Here is a 25,442-nt window from a genome sequence, read left to right as displayed (position 1 = left end):
GATGATAGAAAATTGGGAGGCACCATCAATACAGAGGAAGATCGGAATAATATACAGGAAAAGCTGGATGACCTTGAAGACTGGAATGACAGAAATGGGATGAAATTAAATAGTACAAAATCCAAGGTCACACACTTAGGGTCTAATAGGAATTTATGCTACAAACTGGGGGCTCATCCATTGGAAGTAACAGAGGAGGAGAGGGACCCTTGTGTGTGGACTGATTACAGATGACTATGAGCCATCAATGAGCTGCATTCAAGAGTTTCAAAGAGCTGGCTGAGGAGCTTGCTGGCCTGTTAATGATTTTGAATAAATCTTGGAACACAGGGAAAGTCCCAGAAGACTCACAGAAAGCTAACATTGTGCCAATAATTAAAAAGGGTAAACAGGATGATCCGGGTAGTTACAGGTCTGTCAGCCTGACATCAATCCTGGGCAAGATAATGGAGTGACTGATGCAGGACTTGATTAAAGAAGAATTAAAGGAGAGTAATATAATCAATGCCAATCAACATGGGTTTCTAGAAAATAGAGCCTGTCAAACTAACTTGGTATCTTTTTTGATGAGATTACAAGTTTGACTGATAAAGGTAAGTGTTAATGTAATATGCGTAGACTTCTGTAAGGCATTTGACTTGGTATCACATGACATGGTGATTAAAATATTAAATCAATATAAAATTAAAATGGCACACATGCAACTGATTAAAAGCTGGTTAACTAATAGGTGTCAATGTAATTATAAAAGATGGTTACTTACCTTTATTGTAACTGTTGTTGTTCTAGATGTGGATGCAGACACGTATTTCATTCAGGAGAGGGCACACCCAACACACCAAAGTTGGAGATTTTGCCTAGCAACACTTATGCCCCATCCCACATATATACCCAGGGGAGAGGCTAAGGCCAGCACTCTGTTCCTTCACACCAAAACCCCAGGTTGGAGTCTTCAATGCAGAGGGGTGGAGGGTGGGTCGCAGAATACATGTCTGCACCCACATCTCAAAGGACAACAGTTACAATATAAGTAGGTAACCGTCTTTTCAAGTTTGTACAGGAAAACACACATAAACTGGTGAATATCCTCCAGCCATCGCAGGGATCTGCCCCAGGTCTGGTTCCAGTCACTATCTTCACAAATGATTTGAATAATGGCACACAGAGTACACTTAAATAAGACTCTGATTCCACAAGCAGTTCCAGCAGGTGATGGGCTCAGAGTCTATTTAAACTGTGAAAGCCGAACTGTCTTCTCAAAGTTTGCATCCCTTCTCAGTGCCGTGATGATAGCATAATGTTTAGTGAAGGTATGCAAGGAGTACCATATTCCAGCCCTGCAGATATCCACCACGGAGACATCCCTAAGGAATGCATCCGGTGTCGCTTGAGCTCTTGTCGAATGAGCCCGCAATGACTGCAGAGGTATCAACCAAGCCAGTGTAGAAGGTGTGGTAATGCAGGCAGTTATCCACCTGGAAATGGTCTGAGTAGCAACTGGTTGTCCCTCCAACCACTCAGCGAAGGACAGAGCCAAGGTGACGAACAAAACGGCTCAGTTCTTTCTAACTAAGATGCTAAGCACCAGCTCACATCTGAGCTATATAGCTGCTACTCCTCTGAGCTCGAATGTGCTTTGGGAAAAAATATAGGTAAGTAAATAACCTGACTGGGCAAAAATGTTGGGTGTGGCCTTAAAGCCTCCTTGAAGGCTTGAGTGTACAGAGAATCTGCCATTAAGGGTTGCAGTTCGCTAACTCTTCTTGGGGGTGGAATGGCGCCTTTTGAGAGAGGAGAGCCCATGAATATGTTGAATGGCAGACCCATCAGTGCCCCACGACCATATTAAGGTCCCACAATGGTGCTCTTACCTTCACTGGTGGAAAATGACAGATAATCCCTTTGAAAAACCTCACCATTATACGTTTTGAGAATACCAAGTTTCCATGAATGGGAAGGTGGAAAGCTGAGATCGCCACCAAGTAAACCCTCCGGGAGCTCAGAGTGAGACCTGAAGATTTCAAATGCAACAAATAAACCAAAATGTCCTGAATCCCTGCTAAATGCAGTACTTCGCATTTGTCTTTATTGAATTTCATCCTATTTATTTCAAACCACTTCTCCAGTTTGTCAAGCTCATTTTGAATTCTAATCCTGTCCTTCCATGCGCTTGCAACCCCCAGCCCCAGCTTGGTATTAGCTGCAAACTTTGTAAGTGTACTCTGTGCCATTATCCAAGTCATTTATGAACAGAACTGGACCCAGGACAGGTCCTTGGCTGAAGGATATCCACCAATTTATGGGTGTTTTCCTATACAAACTTAGCCTGAACCTCTAAGGCCAATGCCATGCGCCTGAGCAGGTCCTGATATGAACTGAAGTCTTCTGGTTCCAGAGAGGATGACTAGGGTATTGCTGCATTATCTGGTGACGAAGAGGAAGACGTAGCTGGGAACAACAGAATCCCTTGAGGAATGACAGCTGACTGTCGTAAAGGTTCAGGATGCTTCTTCGCAGAGGGAGCCCGCTAGTGGTTCCGGCAGGGAGTGCACTGAAGACATAGGTGATCTCCCCTACGGTGAGCAGGTGACCATGATTTTGCTGAATGAGGGAATACCCTGGGATTCCATGGAGGTCACTGTGGATGAGGATAGTGCATCAGCACCCAGAAAGAACTAGGCCAGTGTCCCATGTCTCTATTGCAGGAATGGTACCAATCCTGTCATTGACTATGATTTTCGCTGTGTCTTGACAATCTTCAAAAGCAAAATGGGGAAGGGGAGGGAGATGCCTCTAAGCTCATATTTGAGGATCCCTCCAAATAGTTGATGGACATCATTGATAAAAACGTCCAGCATTATCCTTGGCCCAGCCCAATGGTGCCATCGGCACTGAGTGAACAGTCAATATTATCTTGGATACTGGTACCAGCCTCGATCTCATACTCGGTACCAATGCTTCTTTTGGGAACCTAAATGAAGCTGGTCCCAGGCCAGCGATGCAGGCTGCGTCGCAGTGAGCATCAGTAGTGAAGAGTCTCTGCGTGTGCCCAAAGTGCCAAGCAGGAAGTCGACAGCTCCCCTAACCGAGGGTAAACCACAGTGCACATGATGGTGTTGGCAACAACAATAAGTTTGCTACCAAACCAGGTGGAGCCCAGGATGCCAAGTGTAGTCGGATGCCCAGGATGCCAGTGTAGTCAGCTGGTCCTGAATGAGTGGTGAGTCAGGGATAGACAGGCACAGCAAATCTGCTGTTGGGGTGTAGACTGACAGTGCCACCGTCTCTGCCAAGGGTACTGGACTTAATGGGAACCCAATGAGTCAATGGTATAGGTTTTCCCTGCTCATTACCGGAAAGCACGTAACCTGAGCACTGGGGAACTCTGGTGCTGGTCCGTATTTTTCTTAAACAGGGAAGACGAGTCTCCTCTACCTCTGGAATGGCCCTGGTCTATTTTATGTGTTCTTTTTCTCAGGGGGCCCAATGAAGGGAAGCAGTCTCTTCGGGGCGAGTAATCCCAGCTTGGTTGAGAAGTCCCATATTGTACTAGCTCCAGTGCTCTTTGAGGTGCCGGACTCTCGACAGCAGTCCTCAGGGCTGAGAAAGGCCTCATGGCCAGATTGAGAAGGTGCTGCTTCAATCGTAAGTCTCTAACCATTCAAGTCCTCTTTTTAAAGGACTGAAAAATAGAACACCTTTCCTTAACGTGTCCTTCTCCATGACATCCAGTGTGGGGATAGCCACCCCAGATGAAGGGCAATGTTTAAACCCCAGGGAGGAGGAGAAACTAGTCAATTACTACTATCACTATCTAACTGCGGCTACTAACTATAACTATACTATCACTATATACAAGAAAATCACAAAAAGCTGTGAAGACAAGTGTAGGGAAAGATCACACTAAGCACTCCAGCACGGGCAGTGAGATGGAACTGAGGGAGGTCAGGGAAGCACTGCCCTTATATAGCCAAGGGAGGGGCATGAGCATACCACATGGGTGCTGCTGGGCAAAATCCTCTGACTTTGGTGCACTGGGCGTACGCACAGCTGAATGGAATACAAGTTCGCAACCACTCAAAGAAGAAACAGGGAATCATCATCAAGCAGGTGCACTTTCAGTGGATCCTGCAGGTATCAGTTCTTGGCCCTTCACTAATTAACATTTTTATCAATGACCTGAAAGAGAACGTAAAGTCATCACTGAAAGTTTGCAGATGACACAAGAACTGGGGAAATGATAAATAATGAAGAGGATAGGTCACTGATAAAAAGCGATCTGGATTGCTTGGTATACTAGATGCAAGCAAACAATATTCATTTTAATATGGCTAAATGTAAACCTATACATCTCAGAATGTAGACCATAATTACTGGATGGAGGACTCTATCCTGGGAAGCAGTGATTCCGAAAAAGATTTGGGAGTCATGGTTGATAATCAACCATGATAATGAGCTCCTAGTGAGCCACTGTGGCCAAAAGGGCTAATGGGAACTTCGCATGCATAAACAGGGAAATCTCAAGTCGGGGAGAGGTTGTTTTACTTCTGTATTTGGCACTGGTGTGACTGCTACTGGAATATTGTGTCCAGTTCTGGTACCCACAATCCAAGAAGGATGTTGATAAATTAGAGTGGGATCACAGAAGAGCCCTGAGAATGACTGAAGGATTAAAACATCCCTTATAGCAATAGATTCAATGAGCTCAGTCTATTTAGCTTAACAAAGAGAAGGTCAAGGGGTGACTTGATTACAGTCTACAAATACCTACATGGGGAAAAATATTTGATGATGGGCTTGTCTAACACACAACCCAATGGCTGGAAATTGAAGCTAGACAAATTCATGTTAGAAATAAGGTGTAAATTTCCATCAATGAGACTAATTAACCACTGGAACAATTTAGTGGTCGTGGTGGATTCTCCATCACTGGGAATTTTAAAATCAAGATTGGATGTTTTCTTTAAGATATCTTGTAAGAATTACTATTTTGGGGCAGTTCTCTGGCCTGTATTATTCAGGAGGTCAGACTAGATGATTACAATGGTTCCTTCTGGTCTTGGAATCTATCAATCTATGAATACTTTGTCATTTCTGAGTGCCCCATCACCAGAAGCTGGAGACAAATTCAGGTTCTACTCTGAATTCCCGGAGAAACAATGAAGGACCTAGAGAGAGCAGCGTAACCACTGGTTACAGGAATCAGTTACGTAGGACTTGGCTGAATGAAGAGTAAGGGTGGTTACAACAAGGAGCTACAAGTGTGAAGGGTACAGGGACTGGGCAGGGCCCTATGCGATTACTACTAAGAGCAACAAGATTAAGTTCAGCCAAAATTTGGGCTGAGTATCAGGAAACATCCTGCAGTAGTGAAGCATTTGATTGTGGAAACAGCTTCACAGGGGTGTGGTGGCCAGAACCTGACTGAATGGAGCAATCCTGCCCTGCCTCCCAGAATTGGGGTATCACCCAATAGGTTTTACTAGTTACCAGTTTATTTGCATCTAAATACACCAACTCACTTCAGATCCCAAATCCTTAAACCTGACCACAGAAGCTCTAACAGGTCCAATCGAGACAGTCTTCAGGGCCAGACCAGAGCTGCTCACCAGCTTGTTTATTTACATCCCTAGACATGCAACTGACAAAATTAAAGACACTTGGTTCCTCCTTTCCTCAGCTACCAGGAGCCTGTTTCCTCTGCAGGAAACCCTCTGCAGCTATCTCCAAAGCTGCACTGGCTTAATGTTAACCAGCACCAAAGGCTGTGTGGATACTCATTTCAGTTTAGCGTAAGTGTATTAGAAACATGTTTAAGCTTAACCAAAATCAGCTACTCACACCAAAATACCAGTATCCACACAGGGGTTGCACCAGTTTAACTAAACCAGTGCAACTTTGTTGTAGACAAGACCTAAGGTACGGGGAGGATGGCAGCTTTAGGGGATTAGCAACACCAACAGCAGGAGAAGCATAGCACTCTGAGCCCAAGCCGGAGCATGTCCAAAACCAGCCCTATTCTCCTTCAAAACAAGGCAGCCCCAGAGTGGGCTGGCCCCACCTGCTGAGACCAGCTGAAAGCTGTGGCAGGTGCTAGTGTCATGTAGGTTCCAAATGGACCCAGTTTAGGGATGGCTAAGATAAAGCGAAAGTGGGTAGTGGGGTAGGAAAAGAGCTGGCCTGAGAGCAGTGACAGATTAACCCTTCCTTTGCCCCTTTTACCTAGCTACCTAGGGTATCACAGACCCAAAGAGTTAAGGATGGAAAAGGCCTATGAGTGCTGGGACCCACTCAAGGCAGGAACCCGACCCTAGGGACCAGCCCTGCCTGGGCTTTAGCAGGGCTCTTCTGTCCATTCCTTGTGATTTCAGGGACTACTGGGTAGCCACAGAAACCAGAGCCAGGCTGGGGGAATGGGAGGAAGGGAAGGAGACACTGCAGTTCCCAGCATGGCAATCTCCCCATGAGAGGCAGACAGACACGCCCTACCCTTGCTGCATTACAGTTGCCCAGGACACTGGCTCAGCTCTCACCAGCATGCACCAGTGCACCATTTCAATTAAAAATTATTTCAAAAAATCAACTTTCATACAAACTGTCACAAATACAAACAATGGTCCAAGTGCCCTGGGCAGCAACGGGCCACTTGGCCTCCAGGATGCTATTCCATCTGTCTCAGAACCTGGGCTTCAAGCCCATCAGGGCCCCTGCCTCCTGCACTATGACCCCACAAAGGGCCAGCCCTGGGACACTAACAGCAACTCTCCCGAAGGACAGAAATCTCCAAGCGCCTCTTAATTTTAATTAATAGATCTGCACTATGCAAATAAACGGAGGTGACTGCATGCTGGTTGGCACCCCAGCAGAGAGCCATTCAGAACTGCCTGAAGTATGACAACAGCTCCAAGTTTAGCAGCTCTGTGTCCAGCGGGCTTGGGGCCTGGGCTGCTAGGAGGGGAGGCTGCTCATGGAGGCGATTTGTGCAAAAAAGCCAGATGGCTGCGGTGTTAATAAAGGAGTACCAGCGCACACCCGTCACCTCAGGGACCTCCTGGAGAAAGGCACAGAGAGAGCACCAGCTGTTTGACTCCCATTGGCAGGAGCATCTTTTGTGTTAGTAAAGAGTCAAACAGATCTATGGAGCTGTACAAATAACTAACCCTGTGGGGCTCTGGTGGCTCCCAAGGAAGAGTGAGGAGTCCGTGGCCATTGAGGGAGGTGTGTCATCCCTCCTGTAGCGGGCAGAGATCTAACTAGGCACCACAAGGGAGCAATAAGAAACAGACCCAATTAATATCAAATCTAGTGAGTTCCTCTACTCAGAGCTCCCCCAGCCCCTTCCACTCTGCTGGTGCAGCTATTTCCAACAGTTTGGTCAGTGGCTGTTTGGTAACACCCACAAGTTTGCAGGCCTCAGGGAAGGAGGCAAGAGCTGTTCTAGAATAAAACCACTGCAATTCTCACATAGTCAGGGTGGGAAGTCACCCCCTAGCTGATGCACTTCTGTAACCACTCAGGGGCTTGTCTACACACAAGGGGTCTGGCGCTTTAGCTGTATTGGTCTAGTTAAAGCAGGACAGTCCTCCCAGGATCGTCCTGTACTGGAAGGGAAATAAGCTATAGTGGTATAAGGCACTTTGATACCGGTCAGACTGTGTCCACACTAGGGGTTGTACTGGTAGAATCATATTAGAGCCCTAATCGACCCAGTTCTACTGGCACAAAGTCTGTATGAAGGCCAGACCTTACTTCTCAACTATTCACATCCCCTCAGGGATCATGCTGGGGTTTGGCTCCCAAAGGAAATCAGACTTGGCAGAGGTGGAGACCGCAGAGGGCGTTGGGCAGGGCCTCGGGCAGGGCCTCCTGTAAGCTCACTGCTCCGGGTGGAAGTGGTGTGTGCAGCTCCCTGGTTAAGGTGGAGCACAGCTTTGCATGTAAAGCAAAAATAGAGCCAGCGTGCCCTCCACAGACCACCAGGACTTACAAAGGACAGAATGAACTTCTGGAGGTAGTTGGGATGCCTAAAGCTCCCCAGGTGGCCAGAACTCCCTGACATCGTAGGAGGCCATATTCAAAAATTGGTATGTTAGGGAGAAGGATCATTGCATGCTGCTGTTTATTAGCAGGGGCTCATGAACACCCCAAAGAACTCCTCTTTCAAAATGGCTGCTGGCTCCTGTTACTCTCCCTGGAAGCAAGACTAAGGCGGAGTCCTTTTTCAAAATAGTCACCATTTCCCATTGGTTCCAGTGAGAATGAAGCCAAGCCACCCTGAGGGAAAGAGAAGGGGACACCTTGGGTACAGCTTGACTTCCCTTCCATTGGAAACAAGAGGGAGACCACTTTGTTCTTCGGGATACCCACTGGCCCCTGCTGAAGGAGACACTTGCAGTGAGGACTGTTACCCCTAACACTGCACACAGGTATACTGACCAGGGAGTGTGTCTGAGGTGTGTGCACACAGGGGAATGCGAGGAATAGCCAGGCTGTGCGTGTGTACAGGGGAATATGGAGGAGCGTGGGGAACTGGTCAGGGTGCTCTGGCTGCTCCAGAGTGGGGTGACCCAAGTGTACAGGTTAATATGGACATAAATAAAAAGTTAAAATAAAATACTGATTTGAAGTTGACCCTTCCTATCTTCTGATCATTAGAAATATCACACAGGAACCTGCTCTTTGGGTTTCTTTTCTTGTTTACCATTCACATATGAAATTTTAATAACTTTAAAGTACATGGAAATTCAAAGACAAAAATCCACGTTCTACTGAAGTTAAGGCTGAGTAAATAGCAGTAACTTATGTAAAAACATTCCAGAATGTTACACCTATCCCAAAACCAAGAATTACTAACCCAGGAAGCTGAGAGTCAAGGTTGAATGTAAAAGCAATCGAAATATGCTTAGAAATGGATCTTTTTCATTTTTAACCTCTCATGGCCTTCCTACAAGGCACAGGTAAAGTTGCTTGGGTGCCTTAACTATGCGTTTCCATTTCTTATGCATTTGGATTACTTTTATATTTAACCAGAACTCTGAATATTCCTGTTAGGAACACTTGGGTGGGGATAATCACTGATGTGTACTAGGCACCTTCACTATCCTCCTACAGGAGAGGCTGAGCCTCCTCTAACCAGAGCCAACCCCTCTAGGCAGCCTCTAGGGTCCCTCCTCTGCAGATGGAACATACCCAGGAATCAGCAATGGACAGCACAGAAATCCCTAGCACAGGCAGAAGTGGTGGGAGGGGGGAACCAGGCTGCATCTCTCCCCTAAGATCATTTATTAATGGCATGTAATAAACATCCCCCCCCGCCACACCCCCTGCACACCCAGTAACCAGCTGAAGTGCCGGCTTCCCCTTCCAAAGCAAGGGGTCTGTGAAGCCCTGGCAGCCAATGGCAGGCTGGGAGAAGAGGGCTGGGGAGCTCTCTCAGAGGAAGTGCTTTGAAGTGGCTCATGAAGGGCCAGCTGCTGGCACAGCATGAGAGGGAGCAGCCCACTCTGGAGGCAGCGTGTGGAGACTCCCTGATGCGCTGGCCCTTTCGGGGCAGCCTTGGCACTCACAGAGAGATGGCGTGTGAGTAGCCAGACAGCAACAGGGAAAGCAAAGCAAAGAAACCAAACAACAGAACTCAGGGAAATCTCTGGAAGGAAAGAGAATTCTCGTCAAACCTCCAAGCTGTGCCGCACTGCGCCAGGCCTTGGACACCAAGCGGAATGCACAGAGAAGAGAACAGAAGGACATAGGACCCCAGGCCATGACAAACCCTCCCAGGGCAAGCAGCCCAAGGGCCCAGCTACACGAAGTGCTCCAGAGCCTGGGCCACACAACTACTTGAGAGCCACTGGGCTGGACCCCACTATGTGTGCTTGTGTGTGGCCAGAGTGGCAGTCCATCCACATTGGGGCTTCTCCTCTCTCCCCACATGTAGCCTTTCAGAAGAGCTTGACTGCCCCACTGCCCCTTTGGGGGAGAAGGGGAACCCTTGTCCTGGATATGCAAGTTCTGGGCCCTTGCCTCACCACCCCAGTGCAGTGCACACAGATGCATGCAAGGGACAGAGGAGGTACTCAAGGCCACTGGGACAGAGCTGGGTCTGTATTGCTGGTGTGCATAGAAAGCTGCTTTCTGGGGAAAACCCAAGTATGATTCTAGAGCACATTTCCCATCTTCTCCCACAATCCTGTCGGTCTCCAGCAGCTGCTCTCCTTCCTGCACACCGGGGTCTGTAACAGTGATGCAGGATCATGCTTTCTCAGGCAAATCCGTTCCCAGAGAGGACTGTGATGTCTCAGATTTTGATATCAGGTGGAAACTGCACACAGGACTCCAAAGAAAAGATCCTGCTTTGTCCCTGCCTTGGGGCTGGAGACTCCAAGGTGGGGCTGTGGAACGTAGGCTAGAAGCAGAATAGTTTCTGAACTGGAACTGTTTCGCAGCATCCCAGGAGGCAGCCATGTGTGCAGGGATCCCAGGGGCAGTAAAGAACGGCTTATTAAAGGGGCTACAGAGCAGGTTTCCATGTGTGCCAGACAACCCAGGAGTAGGGCCATCAGGGGCCAGCATAATGGGAAAGGAGAGGCGTGTGTGTGCATGTGCACACAGAGGTGGCATGCCTGACTGAGGGAGCCACATGGGGTGGAGGCACAATTCCACAGCCAGACGGATTTACATATTTGTACAGGGAGACACAGGAAATTAATGCAGCCAGAGGGCAAAGCTTTCACACACATGGTCCCAGTTCCCACAGCAACCAGAACTCTACTAGGTCTGTTCACAATGAGGCTGTGCACACCCATGTACACAAACATGCCCACTGGTGGTGTACATTTCAGTGGGACCTTTGACTAGGTGTCCCCAGCTCAGAGAGACCAAGTGAAAGGTGCTTTTGCTTGCCTTTGCTGCCATAGGATGAAAGAATGGGATGTTTTGCATTTAAATGTTAAAGAAGGTGAGAGCACTTCTTCCCTGACAGCAGCACTCCCAGGCCTTGGGAGCTGGGACCTGCTGGAGGCTTTGGGTGAATGGGGTGTGAAGTCCATATTTCCCCATCTCCCATACACCCTCAATGGGAGCCTGCTGCACTGGCTTCAGCATGTGAAAGCAGCTGTTCTGAAAGGCTTGGAAACACACCTGGTCCTGCCCTGATTCAAACCCAGATCCTCCCACTGAGGAGCCCAGCCTGGCCCTGGAAAGGGAGGAGCATGTAGCAGGAGCATCCCGAAGGTTCCTCTGAGCAGAGGATGGACGGACAGACAGACAGTATTGCAGGCTGCATGGAGGGCCCACCGTCTTAATCACATGGCACGAGAGGAAGGCTGAAGAAATATGCCGCAGGCCTGGAGAGAATGGACAGGTGCCCCCTCCCACTCTCTCTCTCTCTCTCTCTCTCTCTCTGTCCTCTCTCTGTGCCTCTCTGTCAGGTCCGGCTTGCTACATACCTCCTTTCCTACATATTTTCTTGTTGGGCTTTCGGGCGCATTCCTTGGAAATCCGTTTTACTGTAAAATGAATAAAAGACTACAAAATAACAGGAGGCTCCACCGGCTGGAGTGGGCATGCAATTACAACCACACTGCCCACCCTCCCGCCACCCCCTCTTGGGACCGCGGGACGTGGAGCACCGCTGTGGGAGGAAAACTCTGGGGCCAAGTGTACTGGGATGGAAGGAAGTTATGGTGCTGTTCCCTGCAGCTTGGAACCCCCAAGGGAAGAGAAGCAGAGTGGCTGGGGCTCCAGAGCAGCTGTCTTCCCACAAAACTGCTCAGGATATGGCAGGCTGTCCCCCCTCCCATTCTCTTCCATCATAGGCTCTTGTGTTATCGAGAGATTCTTGCAGCTGGCACAGCCCGTGGGATCCCACAACTCCCCCTTGTGGTGAGGCTGCCACGGGCCTGAGGAAAGGGTGCTGCCTTCTGGGCACTGCTACTTACAATTCAGCTGGAATCCCCTATAAGAGAAAAAGATTAGAGAGAGAAGAGGCACCCTGAGGCACTCAGCCTCACCACAAGGGGCTGGGTCCACAGTGCTCCAGCCCCCACCCAACTCCACGCACTTAGCCCCGGCTGGTCCCAGCGAAGCACATATGCTACTGCATTGTGCCGTGCATGCAGACATCTCCCCTGACCTCCAGCAGAGCATGGCACCACAGAGAGGAGCCAGCCCAGCTCTCCTTGGTCCCTTTCCAGTCACGAGTGGCGGGTGATCCCATCCCAGCAAGAGAGAGAGTGTTCCTCCCAGCCAGCTGCAGCAACCCACGCCCCAGAACGAGCGCAAGAACCTGAGGGTGGGGAGGGTGGCGAGGGAACATAAACCCAAACCAGCTCAAGACGGAGCCTGGCACTCGGCGCCTCGGGAACCCAAACCAGCTCGTCACTCTGTGGACCTGCGGTCAGAGAGTCCCTTTCAGTTTTGGCAACACAAAAGAGGAACCCGTGACAATGCCATGGAGGGGAAGGGAGAGAGCTGTGGGGGGGAGGGGAGAAGAGAGAGCACAAGAGACAGAGAGAGAGGAAAAACAGCTGGAAGGCAGAGGGCAAGCTGAGTGGCCAGAAAAAGCTTTTCCGCAGACCGACAGCATGCTGCAGGTTCCACAAGCACATGCTTCAAACACAACATCCAGGTGAGACCAACCAGAGCTGAGAAGGAGCAGAATAACTCTGGGACCCCCCACCCACCCAGAGAGTGCACGTCTCCTCCTGGCACCCTGGGCGGACTCACCATCCTCGGTGGGAATGTAAATGTTGAGGTACAGGCAATCCTCATTGGGATCCTGAATGTACGTGGCAACTATATCCAGATTGGAGGTGAACCAGATGGGCAGCATGATTTCCGGGACTGCACTGTGGATGTTCTGAGGGCAGACTGGTGAGAAGTGGGTAGCATTCCTTATTCCAGACCAGGAGGAGGGTGGCTCAGGGGGCATGAATCTCTTCTCCCCAGTGGGAGGGGCTGCATAAGGCACCCCCAGATATTGATCCACAGGACCCAGAATCTCGCTAGGCAGTGGAACCCGGACCCCTCGTAACTTCCCATAGTGCGTGTTGACAGTCGGGGAGTAGACCTGGCCATCCATCTGTACAATGGCCAAGCTTAGAACCCAGAGCATGAGGCAAAGGTCCCGGCCTGCAGCCAACTCAGGCACTTGGAGAACAGGGGACAAGGACGGGTTTCTCTTAAGTATCAGCCACATTGTCTGCGATGAGCAGCACCACCATCCAAGCCTTAAGCACTCTCCTGAGGGCTCAGAGGAACCCCATCACGGCAGGCTGCTGCTATCTGTCACGCAGAGCCAGACACCAAGGGAGGACAGAAACTGGAACATAAACCCAGAAACGAACTGGAAACAGTGAGCCAGGGAGATTGGGGAGTGTTCCTCTTCAGAGCCCCCAGCCTGCCTGCTGCTGTTCACCGTCAGACAGAGCAGCCCTGACGGGATTGACGGCTCTGTGGAGAGAGGGGGAGAGGAATTAACAGACATGCACTCTCTCACTGGTGAGAACGGCAGCTCTACCTGACTGAGAAAATCTGCAGCACAAAGGGACCTTGGAACCCACCAGCACATCCCCAGCCCCCTGATTCCAGAGCCTGGCAGAGGTGGGGGAGAGATTTTAATACCTCACCAGAATGCTCCTCACCTCCAGCCTTAGAGAGAGAAAAGAGCCCCTGGATAATCCACTGCTGCTGCCTCCCAGTTACCAGCCAGCCCTACAGTCTGGTCATGCTAAGTGGTGCCAGCTGCAGAGGAGGACAAGAGATTCCTGGAGATCTGGGGGAAAAGGGGATCGGAGGCCTTGTAGAGGTGGGGTGTTCAGACTCCAGAGCAGGAGGTATGTGTGTGTGAACTGCAGAAGCATGGGTCCAGCACCCAGGCTTGAGACACCCAGAGCAGACAGATGATACTAAGGAAAAGGGGATTCAACCACAAACTGGGGAAGCAGCTTGCACACCAGCTACTGGCTTAAGGCTGGGGCAAGGTTCACAGAGAGACAGCCCATGCTAATGGTATCCCGGGGCTGCAGGGGAAGCGAGAAGGCCTGTGTGTAGGGAAAGGACACCACCAGAGAAGAAAGATGAACCACCTCTTCCCCTCTCCTCGGAGTCCAGGTCTGAGGAGCACACTAGCAAGAACGTGACTAGAGCAAGAGGCTGCCAGACTTCAGGAATAGTCAACAGGCCAAGAGAGCACCTAGTGCTTCGAGCTTGGGATGGGGAATCAGTACTGCTTGGTTCCATACTCAACTCTGCTCCCCATTCCCTTCACAACTTGAGAAAATGACTTGCTTTCCCTTCCTGGAAAGAACAATACAGAGCCGGGTTCTCCTGAGAGCAGCTTGAAACCCTGAGATGAAGTGCATGACCATTGACCAAACTAAGTCAAAGCCCCATGGAGCTTTGCAATGAGGCCAAAGGTGAAATGGAAAAACTGCTTGATAAGTTTGTTACATATATTGCTGAATGCTGCGGGGCAATTACCAGATAAGGATTGGAACTTTATAAAAGTTTGTGAAGCTGACTCATCAACAGATATACTGGGAAACCAGCTCTCACAGACAGGACAATTAACCAGGAATGTAAATTGCTTTATTGCTAATTACCAGAAAACTGATGTTGTCAGCTCTCACAAGCAAAATGGTATTGATCAAAACATGGGAAAAAATGGTTACTCACCTTCTCGTAACTGTTGTTCTTCGAGATGTGCTGTTCATGTCCATTTCAATCAGGTGTGTGCGTGTGCACGGCAGCTGGAAGATTTTTCCCCTAGCAGTATCTGTCGGGTTGGCCAGGCGCCCCTTGGAGTGGCGCCATCATGGTGCCCAATATAGAGCCCCACCAACCCGCCACCCCCTCAGTTCCTTCTTGCCAGCTACTCTGACAGAGGGGAAGGAGGGTGGGTATTGGAATGGACATGAACAACACACCTCGAAGAACAACAGTTACGAGAAGGTGAGTAGCTGTTTTTTCTTCTTCGAGAGCTTGTTCATGCCATTCTCCCATCAGGGGACTCCCAAGCCTAAATTCAGGAGGCAGGGTCGGAGTTCAAGTGTCCACTGACTGGAGCACCGCTCTGCCAAACATCGCACAGTCTCTGGCCTGCTGGGTAATTGCATAATGCGTGATGGAAGTATGTATGGAGGACCTCGTCGCCGCTCCGCATATTTTCCAGGTCAGGACTTGCGCCAGGAATGCTGCTGATGAAACTTGCGCCCTAGTGGAGTGCACAGTGAGCAGAGGAGCAGGCACCTCTGCCAGGCTATAGCATTCATGAATGCAGGACATGATCCATGAGGAAATTCGTTGGGAGAAGACTGGAAGACCCTTCATCCTGTCTGCCACAGCCACAAACAGTTGAATGGACTTCCTAAACAATTTCTTTCTTTCAATGTAAAAGGCTAGCGCTCTGCGGACATCCAGTGCGTGGAGCCTCTGCTCCCTGCCACTCGAGTGTGGCTTAGGAAAGAACACTGGGAGGAAGATGTCCTGGTTGATGTGAAACTGGGAGACAACCTTCGGGAGAAAAGCTGGATATGGCCTGAGCTGAACCTTGTCCTTATAGAACACAGTGTAAGGGGGCTCTGAAGTCAGGGCCTTGAGCTCAGACACCCTCCTCGCTGAGGTTATCGCCACCAGAAATGCCACCATGACAGGTAGAGTAGGGCACACGTCACCAGCGGTTCAAAGGGCAGACCCATCAATTTGGAAAGGACCAGATTGAGGTCCCAGGTCAGGGTCAGTTGCTGGATGTGCAGATATAGCCTGTTGAGACCTTTCAAGAAACGGCTAACCCTAGGGTTGGAAAACACCAACCGGTCTTCTGAACCTGGATCAGGGGTGGGCAAACTACAGCCCGGGGGCCACATCCAGCCCTCCAGCTTCTGCCAGGGAGTGGGGTCCGGGGCTTGTCCCACTCTGGCGCTCCAGCTGGGGAGTGGGATGAGGGGCTTGCCCTCCTCCATGCGGCTCCCGGAAGCAGTGGGATGTCCCCCCCCGGCTCCTTCACATAGGTGCAGCCAAGGGGCTCCGCATGCTTCCCCCACAGCTCCCCTTGGCTGGGAACCAGGGCCAATGGGAGCTGCAGGGGCGGCACCTGTGGACAGGGCAGCACCAAGCTGCCTGGCCACACCTCCGCGTAGGAGCCCAAGGGGGAACATGCTGCTGCTTCTGGGAGCTGCTTGAGGTAAGCGCCGCCTGGAGCCTGAGCCCCTGACCCCTTCCTGAACCCCAACCCCATATCCCAGCCCTGATCCTGCTCCTGCCCTCTGAACCTCTCGGTCCCAGCCCGGAGCACCCTCCTGCACCCCCAACCCCTCATCCCCAGCTCCACCCCAGAGCCCGCACCGCCAGCTGGAGCCCTCATCTTCCCCCTGCCCCACACCCCAACCCCCTGCCCCAGCCTAGAGCCACCTCCTACTCCCTGAACTCCTCACCTGGCCCTACCCCAGAGCCCTCACCTCCTCCCACACCCCAACCCCCAATTTCGTGAGCATTCATGGCCCTCCATACAATTTCCATACCCAGATGTGGCCCTCAGGCCAAAAAGTTTGCCCACCCCTGGCCTGGATGGAAGGCAGAGATGGTGGCCAAGTGAACCCTTATTAACGACATGGACAGTCCCTGCTGCTTGAGATAGAGAAGGTAGTCCAGTATGAGTGGTACAGAGGCGAGCATCGGGGACAAGTGATGCTGCGCCAACCAAAATGATAATCTCTTCCACTTGGCAAGGTAGGTAGCCCTGCTGGAGGGTTTCTTACTGTCAAAGAGGACTTGTTTAACCAGGTCTGAGCAGGAGAGCTCTGTGGGGTTCATCCATGGAGCTTCCATGCCATGAGGTGCAATGACTCAAGGTTCGAGTGTTGGAGATGCCTGGGATCCTGAATTAGTAAATTTGGGAAGAGTGCCAAGGTAACTGGGGCTTCCACAGACATCTCCAGGAGAGATATGTACCAGTGTTGGCAGGGCCCAATTGGAGCTATCGATATCACTGAAGCCTCTTCCTGCCGTATCTTGAGGAGTACCTTGTGAACAAGAGGGATGCGTGGGAATACGTAGAGATGAGGGCCTCCCCATGGGAGGACAAACGCGTCTGCGATTTAGCCCGGGCTGTGGTTCAGGAAGGAGCAAAACTGTTGGCTCTTCCTGTTGTGTCATGAATAGGTCCATCTGGGGAAAGTCCCACCGTTGGAAGATGGAGTTTGTGATGTCCGGGCATAGGGACAACTCATGGCCATGAAAGGACCTGCTGAGACAATTTGCCAACTCATTCTGTACTCCAGGGAGGTACGATACTTGCAGGAGTATTGAATGAGCTACACAAAGGTCCCACAGCGTGAGGGCTTTGTGGCACAGGGAAGAGGAGCATGCACCCCCGTTTGTAGAATGGGATATAGAACATCGCCGTGGTGTTGTCTGTCATGACTGATATACATCTCCCTGTCAACTGGGCTCAGAAAGTCTAGCATGCCAGACGCACCGCTCTCAGCTCTCTGACACTGGTGTGGAGAGCGAGTTCCACCTGAGACCAGAAGCCTTGTGTCTTGAAGTCTCCAGATGTGCCCAGAGCTGACGCATCCATCACTAGTGAGAGAAATGGTTGAGGACTGCTGAAGGGGATCCCTGCACTCACTACCTGTGTGTCGAGCCACCACTGGAGGGAGTCGAGGACTGGGCAAGGCAGAGTCACGACCCTGTCCAAACTGTCCTGTGCTGACCAATACACCAAGGCTAGCCACAATTGGAGCGGCCGGAGTCTGAGCCTTGCATGTTGCACCACATAGGTACAAGAGGCCATATGTCCTAGAAGCTTCAGGCAATTCTTTGGTGGTGGGAAACTGCCTGAGACTTCAGATGATGTCACCCAGGGCTCGAAACCTTGCTTCCGGGAGGTATGCCCTGGTCTGTGTCAGGTCCGGTACCGCCCCTATGAACTCTGTCTGCTGAACAGGGGACAGAATCGATTTCCCCACGTTCAGGAGAAGACCCAGTTCATTGAAAGACGTTCTTATGAAGTCGACTTGTGGCTCCACTTGTGCCCTGCGGCGGCCCTTGCTCAGCCAGTCGTCGAGCTACGGGAACACCTGTACCTGGCGCCTGTGTAGGAATGCGGCCACGACTGCCAGGCACTTGGTAAACACACAAGGCAGGTACTGCAGACATGCCAAATGGGAGGACTGTGAACTGATAGTGGCTGCTGCTCACCACAAGCCTGAGGTACCTTCTGTGGGACGCTGTAATTGCTATATAAAAGTATCCGTCCTTCAAGTTGAGAGCGGCATAGCAGTCCCCTGGATCCAAGGAAGGGATGATGAAGGCCAAAGAGACTATGTGGAACTTCAGTTTCCTCATTCACTTGTTGAGCTCTCGAGGTCTAGGATGAGCCTGAGGCTGCCTTTGGCTTTCGGTATTAGGAAATATGAACTGCTTCCACAGCCTGCAGCGAAAGAAGCGAGTGCACCTCCTGTGTGAGGAGTTGCTCCTGAGAAGCATCCCTGAAGAGGGACAGGGAAGGGGGTGGACGGGCAGAAAACTGGAAGGAGTATCCCTTCTATACCATGTGGAGCACCCAGCAGTCCGATCTGATATGGGCCCACGCAGGGTAGAAAGGGGATAGTTGGGACGAGAAGATAAGGCGGGTCGGATCCAGTTCAAGTTCTAGTGTGCCATCCTTGTTCGCCCCTTAAAAAGGCCTACTTCTAGCTAGACAAAGGTTTGGACGGGCCAGAACCCTAGCCTGAGGATGGATGCCGCCTCTTCCTGCCGCTCCTGCTTCTCCTTCATGAGCGATCCTGCCAGTTCTGCAGTTGGTAGAAATGCAGAGGAGCTTGCAGCCTAAAATGCTTCTGCGCATGGCGGGGGTGTGGAAGCCCAGCAATATTTTAGGGAGGCGCTTGAGTCTTTTAGGCTACGTAGCCTTTTATCCGTCTTATCGGAAAATAGAGTCCCCTCAGAGGGGAGATCCTGAATGGTCTGCTGGACCTTGTATGGCAGACCTGATACCTGGAGCCAGGAGCCCCTTCTCAAGACAATCCTGGTAGACATCACCTGAGTGGCCACACATCAGCCCCATCCAGAGTGGACTGCAACGAAGCTCGGGAAATGAGTTTGCCCTCTTCCACCAGGGCCGAGAATTCAGCATGGGAGTCCTGCGGCAGCAGCTCTGCAAACTTTGCCATTGCCCCGCATGTATTGTAGCAGTACCTGCTGACAATGGCCTGCTGTTTAGAAATGCGGAGCTGCAAGCCGCCAGTGGAGTAGACCTTTGTACCAAAAAGGTTGAGTTGTTTTGCCTTCTGATTCCTTGGGGAGGGGGCTTGGTCGCCCTGGTGCTCGTGTTGGTTAGAAGCATCCACAACAAAGGAATCTGGTGGAGGATGGGTATACAAGTGCTCGTAGCCCCTGGACGGCACAAAATAGCATCTTTCATTGCACTTAGGCATGGGGGCAACGAAGCTGGGGTTTGCCACAAGGTTTTTGTGGTGTTGGCAATGGTCTTCATGAGGAGTAGGGCAATACATGCTGGTCCAGAGTGGCCGAGGATATCCACCATTGGATCTGCGTCCTCCATTACCCTCTCCGCCTGAATGCCCAGGCCCTTGGCAACCATCCTCAGCAATTGCTGTAGGACCCTGTTGTCCTCCAGGGCCAGGGCTACCAAAGCACCCACTAGCGCTTCATCTGGAGAGGCGGAAGAGACCCCCGGCAAAGAGTGGTTGCTCTCTTTCCTCCGTGCCCAAGGGGTTCTGCGCTGCTTGGGGATCCTGGGCTGGAGCCGACGCGAATGGTTCCATGGCCCTCTGTGCCGGAGCTGTATACGTCAGTACTGAGGCCGCCAGTGCTGAAGCTGGACCCAGTGGTGCTGGGGCTGCCAGTGCTGAGGATGTCGGCACTGATACCGCTGGGCCTGGCATAGCCGGCGCTGGCATAGCAGGGGGAGTGATGGAGCTACCCCCGATCCTGCCGATGCTGGTACGAAAGTGGCTGAGGCCTCCGCCACCGCCCTAGAATGCGACCCTTCGCTCTGCCTTTGGCCTTAGTGAGTCCTTGGACCCAGGGAGTCCAAAAGGGCCACTGTGCGGGGGGCTGCCACGGCACGGGCCATGGTGCCAGGTAAGGGTACCGGTGTCATGATGATCTGGACCGTCGACTTCTGCTCTTACAAGATCAATAGGAGTCCGACTCCGAGGTCTCTGAAAAGGAGGACCATGGAGGAACGGTACTTCGAGGCACCGAGGGTCTGCGCCAAGGACTCAGGGCCCGACGAGGCTCCTGACCCTGTTCTGGAGCCAGGAAGCAGTGCACCGGGGATGGAGATCGCTGGGCCATCATTTCGGGCTTTCCTCTTGAGGGTGCTGGGGGAGCAACCTCTCCCGTCTAGGTGGGGAGAATGGGGCCGTGAGCTGGAGCAGATCCCATGCTGCCTCAAACGCCTCCGGGGTCGACGGGAGGTGAAGTTGTTGGCTTGGCCTCGGCGAGCAAGAAGGGTCCGGACTTGACTGCCCTTCCATTGGGGCAGGAGTTGACGTAACTGTCTCTCACAGTGAGGCCGAAGTAGTGTGGACCGGCTCAGGTCTCACAATGGCTGGCTCCTTCAGTCTACCGGGGGAGGTGATGGACACGACCCCTCTCCGGCCACTGCTTCTTCTGCGGCACCGGTGATTGGGACTGTGCCTCCCTGCAGCATGTGAGCTGTGAGTGGAGCCATGACGGTGCCGATAGTCCTTGTCTTTACTCAGCACTCATCCCCATGCCAAGGGTGCTGGGGCACTGCGTACCAAGGAGGTGGTACTCTGTGCCAGATCCGCCAGCCCGGAATCAGACTGGGGCCAGAGAGCCACTTCCTGTAGTAGGATCTTCAGGCGCTGATCTCTATCTTTCAGTGTCCTGGGGCGAAACCCCGTGCAGATCCTACAGCGATCTTTTTGACGGCTCTCCCCCAAACACTTCAAAAACGAAATGTGAGGATCGCTTCTCGGCACACACTTGCTGCAGACCTCACAGGCTTTGAAGCCAGAAGACTGTGCTGGAGGGGAAACCCCTCCAAAGGAAACTTAATAACTAAGTAAAGTACCTACTAACTACTTAACACTAACTACAGAACTAATTAGAACTCTATACAGACTGCCAAATGTGCTTGTCAGACAAGAGCAAGGGGAAGTTCCAGCTAACTGTCACTGGCAATCAGAAGGAATGGAGGGGGTGGCAGATCGGTAGGGCCCTATATTGAGCACCATGATGGCGCACTTCAGGGGATGCCCAACAGATACTATTGGAGAAAAATCTTCTGGCGCGCGCACACACCAGATTGGAATTGACATGAACAAGCACTCGAACAAGAATTGTTTGATGTTGTTGCTGCAAGTGTAATTGAAAAGGAGGTGTTATGTCACCAAAATAAGAAAGTAGCTATTAGTAAATAAGTAAAGTATATTATGTTTAGAATCTAGTCCAACCCCCTGCTCAAAGCAGGACCGATCCCCAACTAAATCATCCCAGCCAGGGCTTTGTCAAGCCTGACCTTAAAAACCTCAAAGGAAGGAGATTCCACCACCTCCCTAGGTAACGCATTCCAGTGTTTCACCACCCTCCTAGTGAAAAAGTTTTTCCTAATATCCAACCTAACCTCCCACACTGCAACTTGAGACCATTACTCCTTGTTCTGTCATCTGCTACCACTGAGAACAGTCTAGATCCAGCCTCTCTGGAACCCCCTTTCAGGTAGTTGAAAGCAGCTATCAAATCCCCCCTCATTCTTCTCTTCCACACACTAAACAATCCCAGTTCTCTCAGCCTCTCCTCATAACTCATGTGTTCCAGTCCCCTAATCATTTTTGTTGTCCTCTGCTCGACGATTTCCAATTTTTTCACATCCTTCTTGCAGTGTGGGTCCCAAAACTGGACACAGTACTCCAGATGAGGCCTCACCAATGTCAAATAGAGGGGAACGATCACATCCCTCGATCTGCTGGCAATGCCCCTACTTATACAGCCCAAAATGCCATTGGCCTTTTTGGCAACAAGGGCACACTGTTGACTCATATCCAGCTTCTCGTCCACTGTAACCCCTAGGTCCTTTTCTGCAGAACTGCTGCCGAGCCATTCGGTCCCTAGTCTGTAGCAGTGCATGGGATTCTTCCATCCTAAGTGCAGGACTCTGCACTTGTCCTTGTTGAACCTCATCAGATTTCTTTTGGCCCAATCCTTGAATTTGTCTAGGGCCCTCTGTACCCTATCCCTACCCTCCAACGTATCTACCTCTCCTCCCAGTTTAGCGTTGTCTGCAAACTTGCTGAGGGTGCAATCCACACCATCCTCCAGATCATTAATGAAGATATTGAACAAAACCAGCCCCAGGACTGACCCTTGGTGCACTCCACTTGACACCGGCTGCCAACTAGACATGGAGCCATTGATCACTATCCGTTGAGCCCGACGATCTAGCCAACTTTCTATCCACCTTATAGTCCATTCATCCAGCCCATACTTCTTTAACTTGCTGGCAAGAATACTGTGGGAGACTGTATCAAAAGCTTTGCTAAAGTCAAGGAACAACACGTCCACTGCTTTCCCCTCATCCACAGAGCCAGTTATCTCGTCAATCAAGGGGAGATGTGTAGTGTTATAACTTCAGAGCTAGGTAACAGAGCAATTCCAGATGGACAGGACAGGACAAACTGTTTTATTAATGCTTAGCTAATATGCCCTGTGTACCAAACCACAGCTGGTGCAGAATGCCTCTAACATTTTGCTAACTTCTGGAATGCCGTGCTCAAAACAAGATAAGAAACTAGTTGCAATCTGTGTTTACATGCAGGCTCTGTACAGGCCTAGCAAAATATCATTGAAAACATGTCAAAGAATATAGTTAAGAATAATATGTTAGGTCCAAAGTAATGCAAAGAAATGGTGAAAGACTCATCTGTTGTAAACAACCTGAATATATACAGTAGTAGAGTGAAGCTCAGATTTTGAGGCAGTAGACTGACCAGCTGCATTACTGCCTCCCAGACAGGCTGGTAACATATAGACCTTCCCTTTTGTATTATGTTGTATTAATCTTTGACTAATGAAGTTGATTAAGCCTAACTATTTGACATCTCTCGTTACGGAGTTAATCGAACTTGTAACATGACAGAAGAGCCAAGTATTGCTAATTGACATGGAGAGCATCTGCTTGCAGACGCAGCACAAACACAAAGGAATGCCTGGTGGGGCTGGACAGAGATAGCCTCCACTGGACAAGTGGAAGAAAGGAAGGAAAGCCCAAGGGTCAGGGCACAAGCCTAAGACTTGGGAGACCTGGGTTCAAACCCCTGCTCCACCACGAACTCCTTGGGTAACCTTGGGCAACTCCCTTAGTCTCTTTGGGCCCCAGCCCATGCGCTGAGGGGTGTGTGAGGATAAATGCATTAAAGATCATGAGGCATACTACTGTGAGGGGATGCCCTCAGCCCTCCTCCCCCTGCAGAACCCACCCCATGAACCCCTGCCCAATGACCTCTCCCCACTAGGTTTCACATAGCAGCCATGAACCGCAAAAGCCCTCTGCCTTAGTGAGAAGCATTCATGTGTTGGGCGAGGGCTGCCCCCCACACTCGTGTCTCCTCCCCTCCCCTCCCCTCCAGGTACTGTCTGAGGGGCATACAGGGAGTGGGAAATGGAAGGAGCCCCTAGCGAAGCAATGGTACCCACAGCTGTCTTCTGCTCTGTGGCAGAGTGTATATGCAGTCACTGTGCATCCATTCTCCCCTGCCAGGGTGTCTCACTGCCAGCCCTGGGGCTTTGTTTTAGTACTGCGTCTCCTAGAACACAGTCACCTCTTCCTCTCTGAGTCAGCCCAGCTGCCTTCCCCTCGCCTCACTATTTGTCCCCTTCATTACTATCCCCACCTCCCAGCCACACTCCAAGCAACCCCAGACCATCCCACTTCTGGATGGGTCCTAGCCCAGCTCCCAGTACCCTGGGCTGGAGGGCTCTCACCAGGGGTCCCCCTGCCAGTGACAGCGTTATGGATCAGGCATTAAAGTGGAGAAGCAGCTGAGCAGTCTCAGTACAATCAGGTCAGTGTGACACGCTCACACTTTGTTGCCAGTCAAGCAAAGAGAAACTGCAAGGGCCCTCGTGCAGGGAACCCTGGCATCATGTGCCTGCCTGCCAGCCCCAGCGGGGGACAGTCCCTGCCTGTGAAGGAAAGCTGGCAGGAAGCTGCTTCAGATGGGGACCTGTAGATGTGTCAGCAAGCAGAGCTCCTGCACCAGGGAGCCCTTGCTGGAGGGTGTTTGGATTTACAATGCTCCGCCATTCCCCTCCCCCAGTCTGGGAGCTATTCTGCCTGCTGCATTTGTTTCTTATGTAACTAGTAGTCCCCTCCCTCCCTCCCTCTCCTTCAATGCTGCTGCCTCCTGCAGGGATGAGGCAGAGAAAGGTGGTGGAGGCTGCTGACTCACTGTGAAGTCCCCATCAGACAGTGCCAGGGAAGGAGAATAAAACCAGTGCGGTTGGCAGCCCAGCCCAGCCCAGCTCCTCTTCCTCCGATGGGCAATTTCACAGATGAGTCCCCTGCCCACAGGGGACCACTGGCCTGGCAGGGCTCCCACTGGGAGCCAGGTGCAGTAGGGACCTGGCTAAGCAGTACTGCCCTTACCCAGGAATGGAGGCTGGGTAGCAGCAGGACCCTTTCCTTTGTGCCTCTGTAGCAACCTGGCAAATCTCCCCAGAGAGCATGGAAGGCTGCACAGAGGTGCCTTGCAGTTATTGGAGCATAAAATAAGAGCCTTTTGCTGGCTAGCTGGAAATGGTTCACTTCTGGACTCCACAGACCAGAAAGCACCTCTGTAGAGAAGGAAAATCCAGAGAGAAAAATACATACAGGGTATCTGAAAGTTGCACTACATTTGTGCAGCTAATTCACTGCTGGTAATTAAGGTATGGGCTCCCACTGTGTCTGGCCTTTCCAAGACAGCCAGGGGAGCACAGCATGCACTGAGAAATCAGCACAGAACCTCCATAACAGGAGACATTTGGCCTAGAAAGAGGGGGTTACTTACCTGTAACTGGGGGTTCTTCAAGATCATAAAATCATAGAATATCAGGGTTGGAAGGGACCTCAGGAGATCATCTAGTCCAACCCCCTGCTCAAAGCAGGACCAATCCCTAATTTTTGCCCCAGATCCCTAAACAGCCCCCTCAAGGATTGAACTCACAACCCTGGGTTTAGCAGGCCAATGCTCAAGCCACTGAGCTATCCCTCCCCCGCAAGATGTGTGGTCCCTATTTGTATTCCATACATGGGTGTGCATACATGCCATGCGCTTGAGTCCACAAGTGTTCCTTAGCAGTGTCCTCTTGTGCTCGCAGCCGAGGGTATAACAGGCCATGCAGGTTGACACTGCTCCAGTATCCCTCTTACTGCTGTCCAGTCCATTCTGCAGCAGAAGGGATGGAAT

At 51.1% G+C, this 25,442-nt stretch overlaps 1 protein-coding gene across 9 annotated transcripts in view; it reads right to left on the bottom strand.

Annotated features, from left to right (window-relative positions):
- NLGN3 (neuroligin 3) overlaps positions 1 to 25,442 on the bottom strand; it is a 122,280-nt gene that overhangs the window by 55,553 nt on the left and 41,285 nt on the right. For 6 of the 9 annotated variants that reach the window (XR_012160653.1, XR_012160655.1, XR_012160654.1 and 3 more), the window contains exons 2-3: positions 12,724 to 13,449; positions 11,445 to 11,504 (exon numbers count right to left, since the gene is read on the bottom strand). Coding sequence is in view for 1 of the 9 variants with exons in the window: in XM_073358647.1 (XP_073214748.1) it covers positions 11,445 to 11,504; positions 12,724 to 13,195 (532 nt within the window). In the remaining 8 variants the exon portion in view is untranslated. The remainder of the gene's footprint in view (positions 1 to 11,444; positions 11,505 to 12,723; positions 13,450 to 25,442) is intronic. The other 3 variants (XR_012160656.1, XR_012160657.1, XR_012160660.1) reach the window with 1 other exon arrangement.

The sequence above is a fragment of the Lepidochelys kempii genome, chromosome 9, assembly GCF_965140265.1.
Source record: "Lepidochelys kempii isolate rLepKem1 chromosome 9, rLepKem1.hap2, whole genome shotgun sequence".
NCBI classification, from domain to species: domain Eukaryota; kingdom Metazoa; phylum Chordata; order Testudines; family Cheloniidae; genus Lepidochelys; species Lepidochelys kempii.
Note: the sequence above shows the minus strand (reverse complement) of the source record. Positions and strands in the feature narration are given on the sequence as shown.